This window comes from Salvia splendens, chromosome 1, assembly GCF_004379255.2.
Source record: "Salvia splendens isolate huo1 chromosome 1, SspV2, whole genome shotgun sequence".
NCBI lineage: Eukaryota > Viridiplantae > Streptophyta > Magnoliopsida > Lamiales > Lamiaceae > Salvia > Salvia splendens.
In genome coordinates, this window is record NC_056032.1 from 37,351,633 (window position 1) to 37,367,508 (window position 15,876).

General features: G+C 38.9%; 3 protein-coding genes across 5 annotated transcripts; 1 reads left to right on the forward strand and 2 right to left on the reverse strand.

Annotated features, from left to right (window-relative positions):
• Positions 1–377: 377 nt before the first annotated feature.
• Positions 378–3,203, forward strand: LOC121749218 (putative pentatricopeptide repeat-containing protein At5g08490). 2 transcript variants are annotated; one of them, XM_042143812.1, is made up of 2 exons: positions 378–747; positions 851–3,203. In XM_042143812.1, exons 1-2 carry the CDS (start codon positions 731–733, stop codon positions 3,201–3,203), a joined length of 2,370 nt encoding a protein of 789 aa, XP_041999746.1. In that variant the 5' UTR covers positions 378–730. The 2 variants fall into 2 exon arrangements, with proteins under 2 accessions (XP_041999746.1, XP_041999743.1); XM_042143809.1 differs by having other exon boundaries at positions 378–3,203.
• Positions 3,204–3,218: 15 nt separating this feature from the next.
• On the reverse strand, positions 3,219–7,778 carry LOC121749206 (probable linoleate 9S-lipoxygenase 5). Of its 2 annotated transcripts, none has more exons than XM_042143798.1 (9): positions 7,328–7,778; positions 6,626–6,912; positions 6,117–6,357; positions 5,649–5,990; positions 5,448–5,533; positions 5,081–5,188; positions 4,693–4,997; positions 4,333–4,596; positions 3,219–4,132 (listed from the first exon to the last, which is right to left on the reverse strand). In XM_042143798.1, the coding sequence occupies exons 1-9, from the start codon at positions 7,527–7,529 to the stop codon at positions 3,379–3,381; spliced, it is 2,589 nt and encodes an 862-aa protein (XP_041999732.1). In that variant the 5' UTR covers positions 7,530–7,778; the 3' UTR covers positions 3,219–3,378. The 2 variants fall into 2 exon arrangements, with proteins under 2 accessions (XP_041999732.1, XP_041999735.1); XM_042143801.1 differs by having other exon boundaries at positions 6,626–6,909; positions 7,328–7,777.
• Positions 7,779–11,302: 3,524 nt separating this feature from the next.
• Positions 11,303–13,310, reverse strand: LOC121749240 (F-box protein At1g55000-like). The gene is made up of 2 exons (XM_042143828.1): positions 12,775–13,310; positions 11,303–12,024 (listed from the first exon to the last, which is right to left on the reverse strand). The coding sequence occupies exons 1-2, from the start codon at positions 13,195–13,197 to the stop codon at positions 11,650–11,652; spliced, it is 798 nt and encodes a 265-aa protein (XP_041999762.1). The 5' UTR covers positions 13,198–13,310; the 3' UTR covers positions 11,303–11,649.
• Positions 13,311–15,876: the final 2,566 nt, after the last annotated feature.

Consider the following 15,876-nt stretch of genomic DNA (forward strand, 5'->3'; position numbering starts at 1 on the left):
TAAGTGACAAATTTTAATGAACGAACATTATACTTTTTTCCAACAATCAAATTAGAATAATTACTCCCTCTATCCCATTAAATATGTAATATTTGGGGATCGACACGAGATTTTATGTAGGGTTATTTTGTGAGTTAATGAAAAGAGAGTAAAGTAAGAAAGATGAAAAAGTAGAGATAGACTTGTTTCCATTTAAGGAAAAGTTTAATTTTGAATAAGATAATCCTAAAAAAAAAATATTTTATTTTTAATGGAAAAAGGAAGCACTTCAAAAAAAAAAAGATAAAAATATATGCAAATTCCAATTTTATCTAACTATAAAAATATGAACATTTCATCCGGTACCCTAATTTATTTACTTCATCATAGCTCATCATTTTACATCTCATTTAAAATTAAGTAATACTGGCCTTCTCCTCCTCTCCGGTGCGGTGCCATTTCAAACGCCGCCTACAAATCTCCAAAAGACCAAAACAGGTTTGGACCATCCGTCCAAAACCATTCCACTGTTGGCCCAGCCCTGAATTTTTTCATCTTGACACAGAAGAAAGTAGTGAATGAGGAGGAGAGGGAAACTAAGTTGTACAGAAAAGTGAGGGCTTTGACGCTGGTATACGCTGACTAATTAGGTTTCCACGGCTATGGGTGCAATAAAAGAAGCTCTTTCCCTCTTACTCCAAAGGAGAAACTATGACTCCAGTTATCAAGTTTTAGCTGATGTTCTTAAATCATGTGCGGCAATATCAGGTATCAAATTGGGGAAATCTCTACACGCTCATGTCGTTAAAGATGGCCATCATTCTTACCAGTTCATTTCCAAAGCTTTGCTCAACATGTACGCCAAATGCAGAGTTCTTGATGACTGCCACCAGCTGTTCGACGAAATACCTGACCCAGATACCGTCACTTGGAACACTCTCTTGTCTGGGTTCGCGGGTTCCGCCCGCCACGATCACACGGTTATGAGGTTTTTCAACATGCTCCGTGCTGTGCGCGATCCTAAACCGAGTGCCGTCACTCTTGCTATTGTCATTCCTGTCTGCACGCGCTCCGGCACCCGGGGTGCTCGGAGGAGTGTTCATGCCTATGCGATAAAGTCTGGGATGGAATCGCAGACATTGGTAGGCAATGCTCTAGTGTCGATGTATGCAAAATCTGGACTTGTTTTGGATGCATGCGTTGTTTTTGGAGAAATTTCTGATAGAGATGTGGTTTCATACAATGCAGCAATTGCAGGTTTAGCAGAGAATCAGCTTGTGGAAGATGCTTTTCAACTTTTCACTGAGATGATTAGAGGGCCGGTGATGCCTAACTATGCCACCATTGCAAACGTTCTGCGTATTTGTGCTGCTATGGGGAAGACTGGTTGCGACAGATTGGGAAAGGAGATCCATTGCTATGTGTTGAGACGCTCTGATTGGGAAGATGAAACAACAGTGATTAATGCTATTTTGGGCTTCTATCTGAGAGTTGGTCGTATACAAGAAGCAGAGTCTTTATTTGATCGAATGAAGTTCAGAGACTCTGTTTCCTGGAATTCAATCATTGCTGGGTATGCTTCAAATGGTCAGTGGTTGAAAGCGTTGGAGACATTTCGTAGTTTTGTTTGTGTGAAGATGGTTGGACTGGATGCCATCACTGTGATCAGCATTCTTCCTGTTTGTGCCCAGTTAAATGATCTGCAAGTGGGGAAGGAGATACACGGGTATGTTTTGCGGCAGCCAGCTTTAAACAAGGATACATCTATTGGAAATGCTTTTACAAAATTTTATGCGAAATGTGGCCGGATAGATGCAGCATTTGGAACATTTTCACTCATCTGTGAAAAGGATTTAATATCATGGAATACCATGCTTGATGCTCTTGCACTAAATCTACTTACAACTCAGTTTGCTGATCTCTTGTGTTTGATGTTTGCGGAAGGAGTAAAACCTGATGCCATTACTATCTTAACTGTGGTACAGCTTTATGCATCTCTTTCCAGAATTAACAATGTTAAAGAAACTCATGGGTTCTCATTGAGATCCGGTGTTCTGCATGGTGATACAAAACCCACTCTCGGAAATGCACTGCTTGATGCATATGCCAAATGTGAAAATATGGAATACGCATCAAAACTGTTTGATAACTTATCTGGAAAGTGGAATGTGGTCACCTGCAACTCAATGATTTCAGGATACTTTGAACACGGTTCGCATGATGATGCAAATACTATCTTCCATAGTATTTCTGAAAGAGATATTACCACTTGGAATCTTATGATCCGAGGTTATGCCCAGAACGAGTGTCCTGGTGAGGCTCTCCGCTTGTTTCATGAGTTACAGCATCATGGATTAAGGCCTGATCCCATGACAATTGTGAGTGTAATACCTGTTTGTGGTCAAATGGCTTCAGTGCACTTGCTGAGACAGTGTCATGGCTACATAATTAGGGCTTGCTTCAATGATGCTCATTTAATGGCAGCTCTTCTAGATGTGTACTCAAAATGCGGGAACATAAGTGCTGCATATAAACTTTATCAATCAACTCAACAGAAAGACCTTGTTGTGCTCACGGCTATGGTTGGAGGATTCGCTATGCATGGAATGAGCAAGGAAGCAATTAAGGTCTTTGACTTTATGCTCAAGTGTGGTATTAAACCGGATCATGTTGTGATCACTGCTGTTTTATCTGCTTGCCGTCATGCTGGTCTTATTAATGAAGGATTATCAGTTTTTAATTCAATAGATCAGGTGCATCTCATGGAACCAAGCATGGAGCAGTACGCATGTGTGGTGGATCTCCTTGGTCGGGCCGGTAAAATTAAGGAAGCATTATCCTTTCTAACTTACATGCTGGTTGCACCAAATGCCAATTTATGGGGTACACTTCTTGGTGCCTGCAGAGCCCACCATGATGTGGATACAGGTCATATTGTAGCTGAACGTCTTTTAAGAACTGAAACCACTGACATAGGAAACTACGTGGTTTTATCAAATATGTACGCTGCTGATGCTAGATGGGACGGGGTGTTGGAGATGAGAAAGATGATGAAAACGAGAGATCTGAAAAAGCCAGCAGGTTGTAGTTGGATTGAAGTGGGAAGGAGTAAAAATATGTTTGTAGCTGGAGACTATTCTCACCCAGAAAGAAGCCTAATTTACAGCACGTTGCATCACTTGGAAAAACAATTGAAAGATCTGTGCGAGTCTCCTTGTACTTGAGACAAGGACAGCCGATTCATGCAAAATCATAGTTTCCAAATGCATATTCACTTTCCTTTTAAACAGAATTTGAACGCTAGCCATATAGTTCGACAGGAGTTTTACAGATAACATTTGCAACCTTATTTGACAAATCCTAGCAAGCAAGACTGGGGAAATAAAATGCTACTAACAGTTACATAGAGATGCTGTTGGGAATTCCCCTGCCTGTCAGTCCAATCTCACTGCTAGGGTACAGCAAAGTGTATGGCATCTTCACTGGCCCCGACCTATTCCTCCATCTCTTGTCATTGTTCAAATCGATGAACTTTTGCTCTACCTCTTTTAACCGTTCCCCAAACCTTTCGAATGCTTTGCAGGCCTCTGTGTCTGCTGTCCATTCAGGAGAGTCTCTCTGTCCAAGATAAATCTCATCAGAAGAATGCCTAGATAAAATTTCTACAAGGGAGATGCCAAGCACACTTTGCATCTGGGAAGTGATGGTTTTCAAGTAAGCCTTTTCAGGATTCAACTTCATTTCTTCATACTCAGGAGTGCCTAGATCTGGAATGAATCTCCGGCTAGTAGCCGGACGATTTGGCAGGTACCCTCCATAAGGGTACTGTCCAAAATTTAATGCTGCGTGAAGGGCAGACGCCACCCATATGATAGTGGTGCACGACTCTATAAGCTCTTTGCGGGACTGCATTTTTGGCCACCAGGGTTCATCTTTCTTGTCCCCGTGTCCCTTTTCTCGTATTTCAGTCCACCATGCCTGAAGCTCGGGATCTTCCTGAACCATTTCATCAGTCTTGTAGTAAAGGTTGCAGTAGTCCTGAACCCATGTTTTGATTGTTCCCCAGATCTCGAGTCCATCAACAGCATAAGGATAGTCCTCTATCAGTAAGCGCACACCATGCGGGCAGCTAGAATCTTTGATTGCCACCCCTCTGCAAATTTTTAGATAGAGTTAGCAAGAGATGTAAGTTCAAACCTTTGAGAACGCTTTAGAGTTCTTTTCGTTGAGCTTTTACAAAATTCTGATGCAAGGTTATGAAAGAGCATTGGTTCGACAGTGCCGCATTTTTTAATCTATTATTTGCAATCTAATGACAGTAGTATCATATTGTAGAATTCAGTCTACATGTACCTCTTTATAAGGTCTCCGGGAAGTGATTGTTCTGGGAAAACCCAGTCCTTATAAACCATAGATGACATCTCCAAGGAATATTTTCCTGGAAAAACTGTAATCTCAACAAACCCTCCAGCACATATCAGGGATTGACGAGCTAGTGCATTTATATTCATTGTATCTCTGAAGTGAGGCTGCAAAAGCTTATGAATTGGGTGGAGTACGCTCAGCTGTCTGTTGGTGGCGATAATAAATGGCTCAATTGATGCATGAGTGTTCAACCTGAGATGAGAAGAGGAGAAAAGATTCTAAACTTTAGTCATGAAAGATTATGATGTGCCTATTTTTTTGTTTTTGCAGCTTTGTTAACTACTTTACCAGTGACTTATGAGCTGATGATATCCAGAGTCATCTACTGCTACATAAGCCTTCGCCAACAGCCAGATGGCACCTTCAACTCCATCTTCTGCTGGGGTGCATACGCGACTTACTGCACCATAATGATCCCCTTCTGGATGTGGCAAACTTAATTCAATTGCTACAGGCCTCAGTGTTCCATCTTCTTTCAAGAAGAGAACTGTTCTTGTTGCATAAGTCTTTGCAGCAGTAGTGTTTATCCTCCTCAGGTATGGCATCAGGCTGTCGTGGTGATCTAATATGTACAGCTTATTGTTCCGGATTGCCTATATGTATAACCACCCCAATCACTTCAGTCGATGATTGATAATATAAATCATCCATGCAATCAAGTTTGATTTAGTTTTACCTCAGCAACAGTCAAGCCTTCTAGATTGTGTATTATATGCTCTTCTGATATTTTGCTGGATTGCCTTCCATACAGCTCTGGATTTAGTTTGCTTGTTGGCGGGAACTCCTGTGAGCAGAATCATATTAATAATCGATCTTGTAACACTTATAACCTCATAGGTCAAACAAATATGATTAACGCAGCCCTGTGTTATTCTTTGTTTTCATTTTCATTTCATTTAGCATTATCAGCAGTTCAGCACATGAAAGTTATTCAGCAAATTCTGTGTTTTGTGTTTCATTCTGTTTTGTTTACTCAAAGCTTCATATCCGATGCTGCTCCCTTTTCATAGGAAAAATGATAAAGAGCAGGAAACTTTGATTACCTGGAGGCGTTGGATAACGACAGGATTGATTCCAGCCAGCATTTCTCTACCGAATTCTTCATCAGATCGCCATGCATCTTTATCCTCTGCTCCACGAAGAAAATAACCAATTAGTTTAAGTAAAAGGTTATGACTCTTAATTTCTTAAATTAATACATGGCCATGTCTACATATTCAACATATCGTTTCCACTAATATTACCTCTGATGACCTGTGGCAGTGGAAAATTGTATGTTTTCTCTCCATCTGATCTGAGTAGCTCCTTTATCGTTTCTACAGGTATGTGATGTCTAATTTTCTCCAACAAAGTTACATTAGTTTCTGCGGAAGCACCATCATAGAGCTGTAGCACTTCCTCAAATGAGTCAAATTCGTCGGGAGTTTTGTCAAACAGATCCTTAAACCCGGGCGCCAGGAACTGAAATATTGACTTTAGTGCATATGCTACAAAATCTGACATCTTCAGATGACTAAACCTTTCATCCCTTGGGACATAGATGCTCAAGCTGTTATATAGTGGTATCCTGCTCTCGATTCTGGGATCTACAAAGTAGTCAGTGATTAAATACTTTTGGTTCATACTTAGATGCTTAAATGCATAGCATCTTTCAATGTCAGAATGCATCTAAACATGGTAATCTCTTGTAGATTTCATTCTTAACCTCTTACCTGATAAAAGCAGAGGCCGGCCTGTTCTTCCTCTGCGAGGATATGGGTATTCAGTTGAACCCCCAAGAATGGGACGTTCATGCTCTGGACCTTTATCAGGATCACCTAAATCATTGTACACATCATAGTCATACACCCTATCCCATTCTTCAAGCTTTCCTGTTCCAGTTCCTCTCAGATTCTCCAATTCTTCTTCTCTGTAACCACGAAGTGGTGGTGGAGTTTGGCTGGGGAGATATGTCTGCAACAAAAGGTTATTTTCTTCTTTATATAGAACACATGTCACGGGCCCAACATTACTCTTACTGAAATAAAGCAAATTGTTTAATTGTAAAGTTTGACATGCAAATTCTGTTTGATTTTGGGTCAAGAACATATATGAACTTGATATCGCATTGAAACAAATTTTAGACTTTGATGCAGCTCGATATATGAAGTCAGTGGAGGTAGGTTGTTATATAGGAGTACGGTTATAATCTATTTGACATGCTGTACAAATTTTGTTTTACCTGATTGGTGAAAAATATACGGTCTTTGTTGTAGCGTTCAGCATGGTAAACCCAGGAATTGCATACGAAATGGACGCGACCATGGCCAGGAACGTCTTCAAGAGTGAGGTTCTTGAGGTAGAATTCACTATGGTGAAAGTTTGCGATTGTGAATGCCCCCGGATAGCCCATCTCCTTGCTCCACTCGAAGGTCACATTGTACGTCGCAGCTGACGTCATAGGGGTGATTTTCGTGACCCAGTCTTCCAGATATTCTGGTTTCCCAAGTTTGCCTCTGCAACTTTCTGCTGTCAAAACAAACAGGAGTCACCATTTTGCAGGTCAGTAATTCAAGAATCGTTGCTGAAACTAGTTATCTAATCGTAATATATAGGCTTGTTTTATTTACACACAAAAATCACATACAAGACCATAGATTTGTTGTCTAAATGAACTTGAACATCAAAAAACAAAATCTCGATAGCCACCCAATTCGAAGCCTCGATAGTAATTTGGCAGAAAAAGAAAATAAAGCATAAAAAATGATACAAGCCACTCAACCCAGTCTTCTTTTTTCAAAAAGGGATCCAATCATGACTGTAGTTTCATGAGTATAACATGAATGAAGCACCGACAGTTGAAGGTCTACTACATCTCAACCGTAGACTCACCAATCTTTGGATATATATGAAGTAGTGAAATCAACGGTAGATGGATACATACCATCAGAATCTGGATCAACGGCGGTGCTAATGAGGCGTAGCGCGACCTTCCTCCCCCGAATCTCGTCGAACCGATCGACGACGGAGGCAGCGACGTCGTTCACCCCGAGCAGGTTCTTCTTCATGAGAACCACCACTCCCCTGACCTTGCATCCATTCTCCTCCTCGTACTTGGATTTCTTGGTAGGATTGCGATCGCCCATGGCTTCTTCACTTCAAACTTCAATCACTTTACTAATAAATGTGAGGAGGATTAGGAGTGAGAGTGATCAAGAAGAGAAGTCATACTTATACTAGTAGAGTAGTGTTGACTTGTTTTCCTTCAAGGAAAATTCCCGTGTGAACGATACTATTGTTAATAATTTTATTTTGGGGAGTGTCATTTTTACGTAAATAAACGAACGTAAATGTAGAACCAAATTCCATGTAAGTGGATTTGTATTAATGTTCTTGTCTGGGAATATAACGTAACTTTACTGCCCTTTGCAATAAGTGAACTTGTCACCTTATATTTTATTCATTTATTTGTTTTGTAACAACTTTTAAATTATTAAATAAATAATTATTTTTTTTATCGTCTTCCTCCCACTGGGGCTAGAACAGTTTACTTGCTATTCATAGAATTAAAATACTCCTACAGTTTGTCCTTTCAAAATACATATACTACTATGTACTATTGCAGGTTGACTAGTCGTCGGTCAACGGTATTGACTCTGCTGAATCTACATTTTAATCTAAATATCTAATCAAGTTTTTTGTATATCAAACCCTTGATTATGTTAAACGAAGTAGATATACATGAAAAAAGTGTAATTTTGTAATTATATTTACCATGTATGTAGTATCACTATCCAAATGTGTGCATTTAGTAAATAACTCCATATTTGTGTAAAAAACAAAAATATAAAAAATCCATATTTGTGTATTAAATGGACGTTATATCAAATAGAGAGCGAAATTGCACAATATGTTTACATCTTTATTTTCTGAATCGGAAAAAAGAAAAGAGATGATGGTAATAAAGTGATAGGATAGGATAGGATAGGATAGGATTTTGTAGTGTTGCCGACATACGAAATTAAATTCACCTCACCTACCTATATTAAGAGTGTCCACAGTGGGGAGCCGCGGCCCGTGGCTCGGGTGCGCGGCCCCCACTGCAGAGAGCCACGATTCGCGGCTGAGGACCGAGAGCCGAGGTCGCGGCCTTCACGCGGCTGAGCCGTGTGAGCTGCGGCCCTCCACTGCAGCGGGCCACAAAACGCGGCTGGGCCGCGAAAAATTATTATTATTATTTTTTAATTTTCGAAAATTCTTTTATAAATACTACCATTTCCATTGTATAAATACTGCAGGTGGTGGCGTCTTTTTGTGTAGTGTTTTTTAAAAAATTTCATTGTATAATTTTCCTCTATCTATAATACGACGAAAATTTGTCTGTAATTCGCTTTTTTATTAAATTATGTTTATTTTCCAAATTATTAGGCTAATTAAATTTGTTGTAGTTAAATTAAAAAATATAATTAAAAAAAGTAAACAAATTAATTTTTTTTGGAGAGGGCCACATTTCGTGGCCCTTGTTGTTTTTGTTTATTTATCATTGCGGAGGGCCATGGAGAGCCACATTTCGTGGTTGGGCCAACTTTGGTGGCCTTCAAGGGCCATCATTGTGAACACTCTAAACCACCGTTGAAATAAATATGACGCCTGTGAGAATAAAAATGATGTACTACTAGGTTTTCTCGTCCTTGAATACTTTTAATATCCCCACAATATTCCACTTGAAATTCAATTAAATACTACTGTTGTATTCGCAAGGTGATGATTTGTTGGACTCATTTTCTTCCCTGCTTGTTTTTCAATGCGAAATTACTTTGCAATTTACATGGCCGTCAAGATTGAAACTCATACGACTAGTTTATGTTAGAAATTTGGGATTCCACGCTTCTAATTTAATGTGTATGACTATATTTCAGTTGTCTAATTAAAATGATCCAATAAAGATTAAGTTTTGGTTAAAAGTGTATTTATTTGTTATGGAAATAAGTGTAGATACCATATGAGATTTTCTATTTGATGAGGGACCGAATAGAAAATAAGGGACTTATATTATGTATAAATATAAGTTAGGGTTATGGTCTGTATTCTCATGGCAGACTATTGCGAAGAATGTCTCTGGTCGTTTGGAAGATCCATATTGCGAAGAATGTCTCTGGTCGTTTGGAAGATCCATAGCCGCCGCAAAGCAATTCCACCGTTCAACTCTAGATGGATCAAGGTACGCTTCCACTCTACAGTTTATGTTCCTTCTCCGTTGTTCTTGGTTAATCATCATAGAGAGCTTTATGTAATTGTTCATTCAATTATTCCAACAGTTTAAAGTTATCTGATTGGAGTTCAGCGAATTATAGTGACAGAATAAATAAAATTATTTTCTAGTATAACATAATTCCTACAATGGTCGGTGTAGAAAAAGTTGAATTTGTTCAACGACGACCATCGTTGGTGAGGAGACAGCTAGATAATGGTTCATAAACAATTTTATATTTATTGAAGTTTGTCGTATAAACATAAGATTGATACAAAGGTTGTTAGAATTAATCAATGAACACGAATATGGAGTAAGGTCTTTTTATTTTTATTTTTATGGAGCATGAAGGATTAATTGGAACTTTTTCAGGTCATTCTGTTATATGCTTTATATGACATGCTTTAATAGGTGATGGCTACAACCACAAGAATAAGAATAATATTTATTTCTATTTGGGCCCTTCACACTGTTTGTAGAGCAGATAAAGTTGAGGATGCTGTTAATATATATGGATAGAATATAGAAATGAAGCAGTTAAAATGAATTGATATCTATTTCTATTTCTATTTCTATTTCTATTTCTGAATCAAAAGAACAAAAAGAAGCGCTGAAAAAAAATGATTGACATTAGTTATACTCCTATAAATTAAGTATAATGGAGTACTATTATTCTCTTTAGCCTAATCCAACCACTGCTAAAGACCCTACCGTCTTCACTCTCCACTACTTCGAAAATGACTATGTATCTAATTTTTTCTTTAATAGGAGTACGATAAATTTATAGGTATATTGTCTCTACTATTTATAGCCAATTATGTATTTTCTCACAAACTTAAACTTTAATACTAGTAAATTCTATAGTAGTATATCATATTTTTATTCGTCCAATTTTTCTCCCCAAATTAAAAGGGTTAATAATGGTAAATTTTTTAGATCATTTACAATCTAAACCAACGCTTTCGTGTTCGAGTTCCGTGCAATAACTAAACAATAATTTCTAATTGATTACATGCATGTGTTTGTTTTTGGATCGATAATTATTAGGGGGTCGTTACTACAAGTTGGTGCTAGCTAAGCATCCACATGAGAATAAAGGGATTTAATAGTACCTCTAATTTTTATTAACTATTTATTAAGTAGTATAAATAAATTAAAATTTTCATTCCCAATTTCAATTGAAAAGTTTACCATCTATAACTCATTATCTAATATTCATACTCTATAGTCTATATTTTCGAAGTATACTTATCTTGAGTAATATTTATATATATTGGCTTAGTCCAATTGCAGAAATACCCGAACTTGAGTAGCAACAACATTAATTAAAGTTTGGGGTATCGATATGCAATATCTCAAAACACTTGCATATGAAAAATTAAAAGCTTTTCTTCAAATTGCGAAATACTGTACTCTAAAATTCAACATATTTAATTGTTCATACCAAAGCAACATTAAGAAATATGGAGTAAAATTTTGATGGAGTTGCACTTTTAATTAAATTATACACAAACAATAGGATGCGTATGTATGTACATAATTTTGATGGAGTTGCACTTTTTTTTAAATACTGATTTTTTTTTCTCATACCACGAATTTGAACTTTAAAGTCAAGTTATCACGGGGGAATAAATAACAGTTAATAACATAGAAATGAGGTCTGGTAAGTGGTAAATAATCATCAATTCAGAAAACTGCAGAAAAAAACTGCAGTTTCTATGGTACTGAACGAGCTTATCACTATTTACAAATCAATGTATAAGTTAAAAGTGCATGAACACCAAGAGTCACAACTTACATATGCGAACAAGATCTATGAGAACACGAAATAGCAAATACATATAAGCACAACTTTGAATAATTTCCCCAAGCTTCTTAGTTAGCTCAGATAAAGAAAATTATTCCTCAATCCAGGTAAATGGGATTCTATATATACTGAAACACCAATAAATCCCAGTAATGCAAAGTCGATTGTTGCTAGCACAACACAGTATCACACAGCTTTATATTACAGATTATGCGAGACTAACCTGCCTCTCCCAGCGTACATCGTCAGAGAATTGTGTAAGAGCAGCTCTAGGATCACCATTTGATATGGATAAGTAGTATAGAGCAGTGCCATCATCGACATGCATGCTCCTCTTCAATGAGTCTATCACCCTTTTTTTGCCTCGTTCAGTGGTCAGCCTATGCAAAATCGAATTCAGATTACTGTCAGGCCCACCCTCTAGATACAGTACTGCAACCTCTCTCTTTGCATGAGTGTCCACTTCTATGTAGCATGTGGAATCTACGAGTATTTCTGGGTTGCTAACAGGGATCAGCAGACGCTCCCTGGAGTATATCCCGTGGTCACTCATCATGTTGTTTAAGCGCTTGATGCCCATAACCTGTCAAAGTTGGATAATCATCAATGCTCATCGCAGTGTAAAGTCTTACAAGCAAAAGAAGAGATGTAACCTTGTAAATCAATTTAAGAATTACACGGATGAATGCATCTGCTCAGCAAAGAAAAAAAGAGTGCATATTTGATATGGGCATGAAAAAAATCCATAAAACAAACCAACCATTTATCAAAATAACATAAAAACTTTGGACTATAATACACTGTATCTCAGACCTCAGGAGAAAAAGAAAATTTAACAAGACCAACAAACAGAACTGGATCAGCAGAACTATCATTACTGATTCGTATAAGCCAAATTAAGCCCAATTCTGATGACAGAGCATAGTCCAACTTGGAGTGATATATATTTGATCAGTGTGGTATTCTATATATTGCTTCAAAGTTCAAACCTTTGAGCACTGAGATCTTCATCAATGTTTTTCATTTCATAAACACAAGAAAAATAAGAAGTTCAAAAGCTTGTCTCAATCCACAAATTCTTAGGAATCTCAACACGCATCATAAGTGACTGGCCTTTAACCTCATATATCAGCTAGCAAAAGGAATTTCACGAGTCAATAATTCACATCCACGCGCGGAAACGGAAGCATCAAAATTCTTGTATTCACCAGCTAATATCTAAAAATGTAAAGGTAATCGTATTCCTCTAAACTAATCTATTATAGGTTATGATAAGCCGAACGCATATTGACTGGGATTGAGAAAATAAAGTCGATCAGCAGCCATAGAATACCTGAACGGTGTACTTAACAGCTAGGCTAGCAATGGAATCGCTGCGGGAGAGGCGGTGAGAGATGGCGAATTTGGAAAGGGAATTATCTCTCCAGAAGCTGCTAGAGGTAGGTTTTCCGACGATGTCTCGAAGCTTCCACGGGGAAATGAAGGCTTGAATCTGCATCTGGCTGTCGGAGGCTACCGCGTGCCAGAGGCGACAGACGCAAGCGGCGCGGGCGAGATCGGAGAGTGATAGCTTCTGGAGTATGGCGCGGAGAGTATCCTTGCATAGGAGAGCGGAGAAATTGGAATTGAGGGGCGAGATGGTGGTGTCGGCGGAGGATAAGGAGCAGAGCGGCTGGAGGAGATCGTGCGGCGGAGAGAGCAATGGAGGCGACGGCTGTGGTGGTGCATCATCGTCGTCGTCGCCGCAACAGCCCATTAAAAGTTTTGGTGCGGATGAGAATTTTGTTCGTGTGCGTTTCTCCGCCTTCCGTTTGGGTGTAGTTTTGTAGTGGGATTCAGACGCATGATTGATAATTTGATATCATATGACCCTTTAAGATTACATTTCCTCAGTTCTCAATTTTGATTAACAGCGTTAGCGATGGTGCGGACGTCCCAGCGTACGTCCCAAAAACACCTTCTGCCACTCATACGGACATCCTACTGCACAATGGCGGACATCCCCAAGGACATCCCGACGGACTTCCCACAATAAAAAAAATTCACAAATTCACAAATTAAATAATTTCCAGAATTAAACAATTTATGGAATTAAAATTTTGTCACGATTACGGAATAAAAATTTCATTAAATAAAAAAAAGAAAGGTACATTTCAACAAAAAAAAAACTAAAAAAAATACACTTCAATAAATACAAATTCCATCAACGACGACCCCTCTGCTGCCATACTTCTTCAATTATATCGTTCTGGAGTCGAATATGGGCTTGTTTTTTGCGCATGCCGTGTTGGTTATTTTAGTGTAATTGGATTAACTTGATTGATCAATATTGTCATAATGAGACATCATATAAGTTTGGAAGTGCGGAGTGCACGCTTGTTTAAATTCATTATGATTAGACGGGGGTCGAACTGATTTACAATGTTCGAAACTCAGGAAATATAATTTCTGATATAGAAAATTCATCCGGAAATATAATTTCTGATAGTCGAAGGACTGATTTACAATGTTCGAAACTCCTTAAAAATCTCCCTAACATATATAGAGTTTTTAAAAAAAATAAAAAATAAAATAAAACATCGGGACGTCCCGGGAACGCCGCGGAACTCTGGTGTCCGCAGCGGACGTCCGTATCCGTGCCTCTCTCTTGCCTAATGGCGGACGTCCCGCACGGACGTCTGGCACGCCAGTTGAACGTCCGCCGGGACTGGCGCCTTTGCTGATGCTCTAAGTCAATTTTTCACTTTTTGATTTTTGAATAATTAAGCTGTTTATCTACATTATTCTTTAATTTAATTTATTCTATTTTATTTTGTTATTTCTCCACTTATTATATTAAATATGAATTTTTAATCTCATATGAAAAGAAATTTCTCAACTATAATTTAAAAGTTTTTTACCTCCAACTCCTATTTTTCAATAAAAACACTTTAATCATTTTTATTTTTATAATAATAAGCGGACAACAATATCCATACACGTGTGCCATTTGATAAAAGTACATAAAAATATCTCATTTTTAACTTTAGAGCATCCACAGCGGTGCTCGCTGGGACGGACGGCGTCCGTGCCGCTGACACGGCAACGCGCTGCTCGCCGCTGGCACGGCGCTGCTCGATGCATGAAGCTCGTTTGTGCCGTTGAGCAGGCGACGTGGTGCATTTCTATTCTCCAACGGATTATCCGTTGGAATTTGTTTTTTTAAAAAAATTGAAAATAATACCAAAAATTAAAAAAAAAATCAGATTCCAAAAAATATAGTCGTTTTATTACCTTTTTTTGGAATTTTTTGATTTTTTTAAATTTTTTAAAACCTCAAACTCATCTATAAATACACACATTCATCATCCATTTTCACATCAAATTATCTCTCATTCATCCTTTTTCATACAACTCATCTACATCTTCCTTTACATCTTCCTCTCTCACTCAAACTCTCTCTAAAAATGGATTTCACCGATATCATGGCTGAAGGGGAGCGCGAAGAACAAGAATACTATGAACAATATCGTGCCGCCTATGAAGCCTATGTCGCTGCCACCACCCCCGCTCCTCCTCCTCGACCAACAAGATCAATTCGCCGCTACATACCTCGTGACCGGGAGGGAGCCAACGAAAGGCTCGTTGCCGACTATTTTTCCGACCAGCCGCGGTTTCGGAAGATTACTTCCGGTGCCGTTTTCGCATGTCAAAATGGTTGTTTATGCGTATTGTCAACACATTGTCCGCCCGTGTTGAATACTTTCAATCAAGTAGAGACGCAACCGGTCGGCAAAGTCTCTCGGCGTTGCAGAAGTGTACTTGTGCCATCCGACAACTTGGTACTGGGTAAACGGCTGACCTCTTCGATGAGTATTTGCATGTGGGTGAGTCAACTGGAATCCTATGCCTCAAAAAATTCTGCGACTGCATTCGTTCTGCTTTCGGTGAGGAATTCCATCGGGCACCCACCACCGAAGATTGTCAACGGCTGCTTCATCTTCACGAAACAGCACACGGTTTTCCCAGTATGCTTGGCAGCATTGACTGCATGCATTGGAAGTAGAAGAATTGTCCGACTGCTTGGAGGGGGCAATACTTAAGCTGCCACAAAGGCGGAGGCCCAACGCTTATCCTTGAAGCGGTCGCCGACTACTGCTTATGGATTTGGCATGCATATTTCGGTGTTGCCCAATCCAACAACGACTTGAACGTGCTCTATTCTTCACCACTCTTCAATGATGTTTTGAATGGTGTAGCACCGACGATCGACTTCACCGTCAATGGAAATGCATACCACTTGGGTTACTATCTCGCCGATGGTATCTACCCAAAGTGGTCTACTTTCGTGAAGACGTTCAGCACTCCGCAAGACCCGAGACGGGTTCTTTTTGCGCAGCGTCAAGAGTCTGCTCGGAAAGACGTCGAAAGAGCTTTTGGGGTCCTTCAAGCCCAA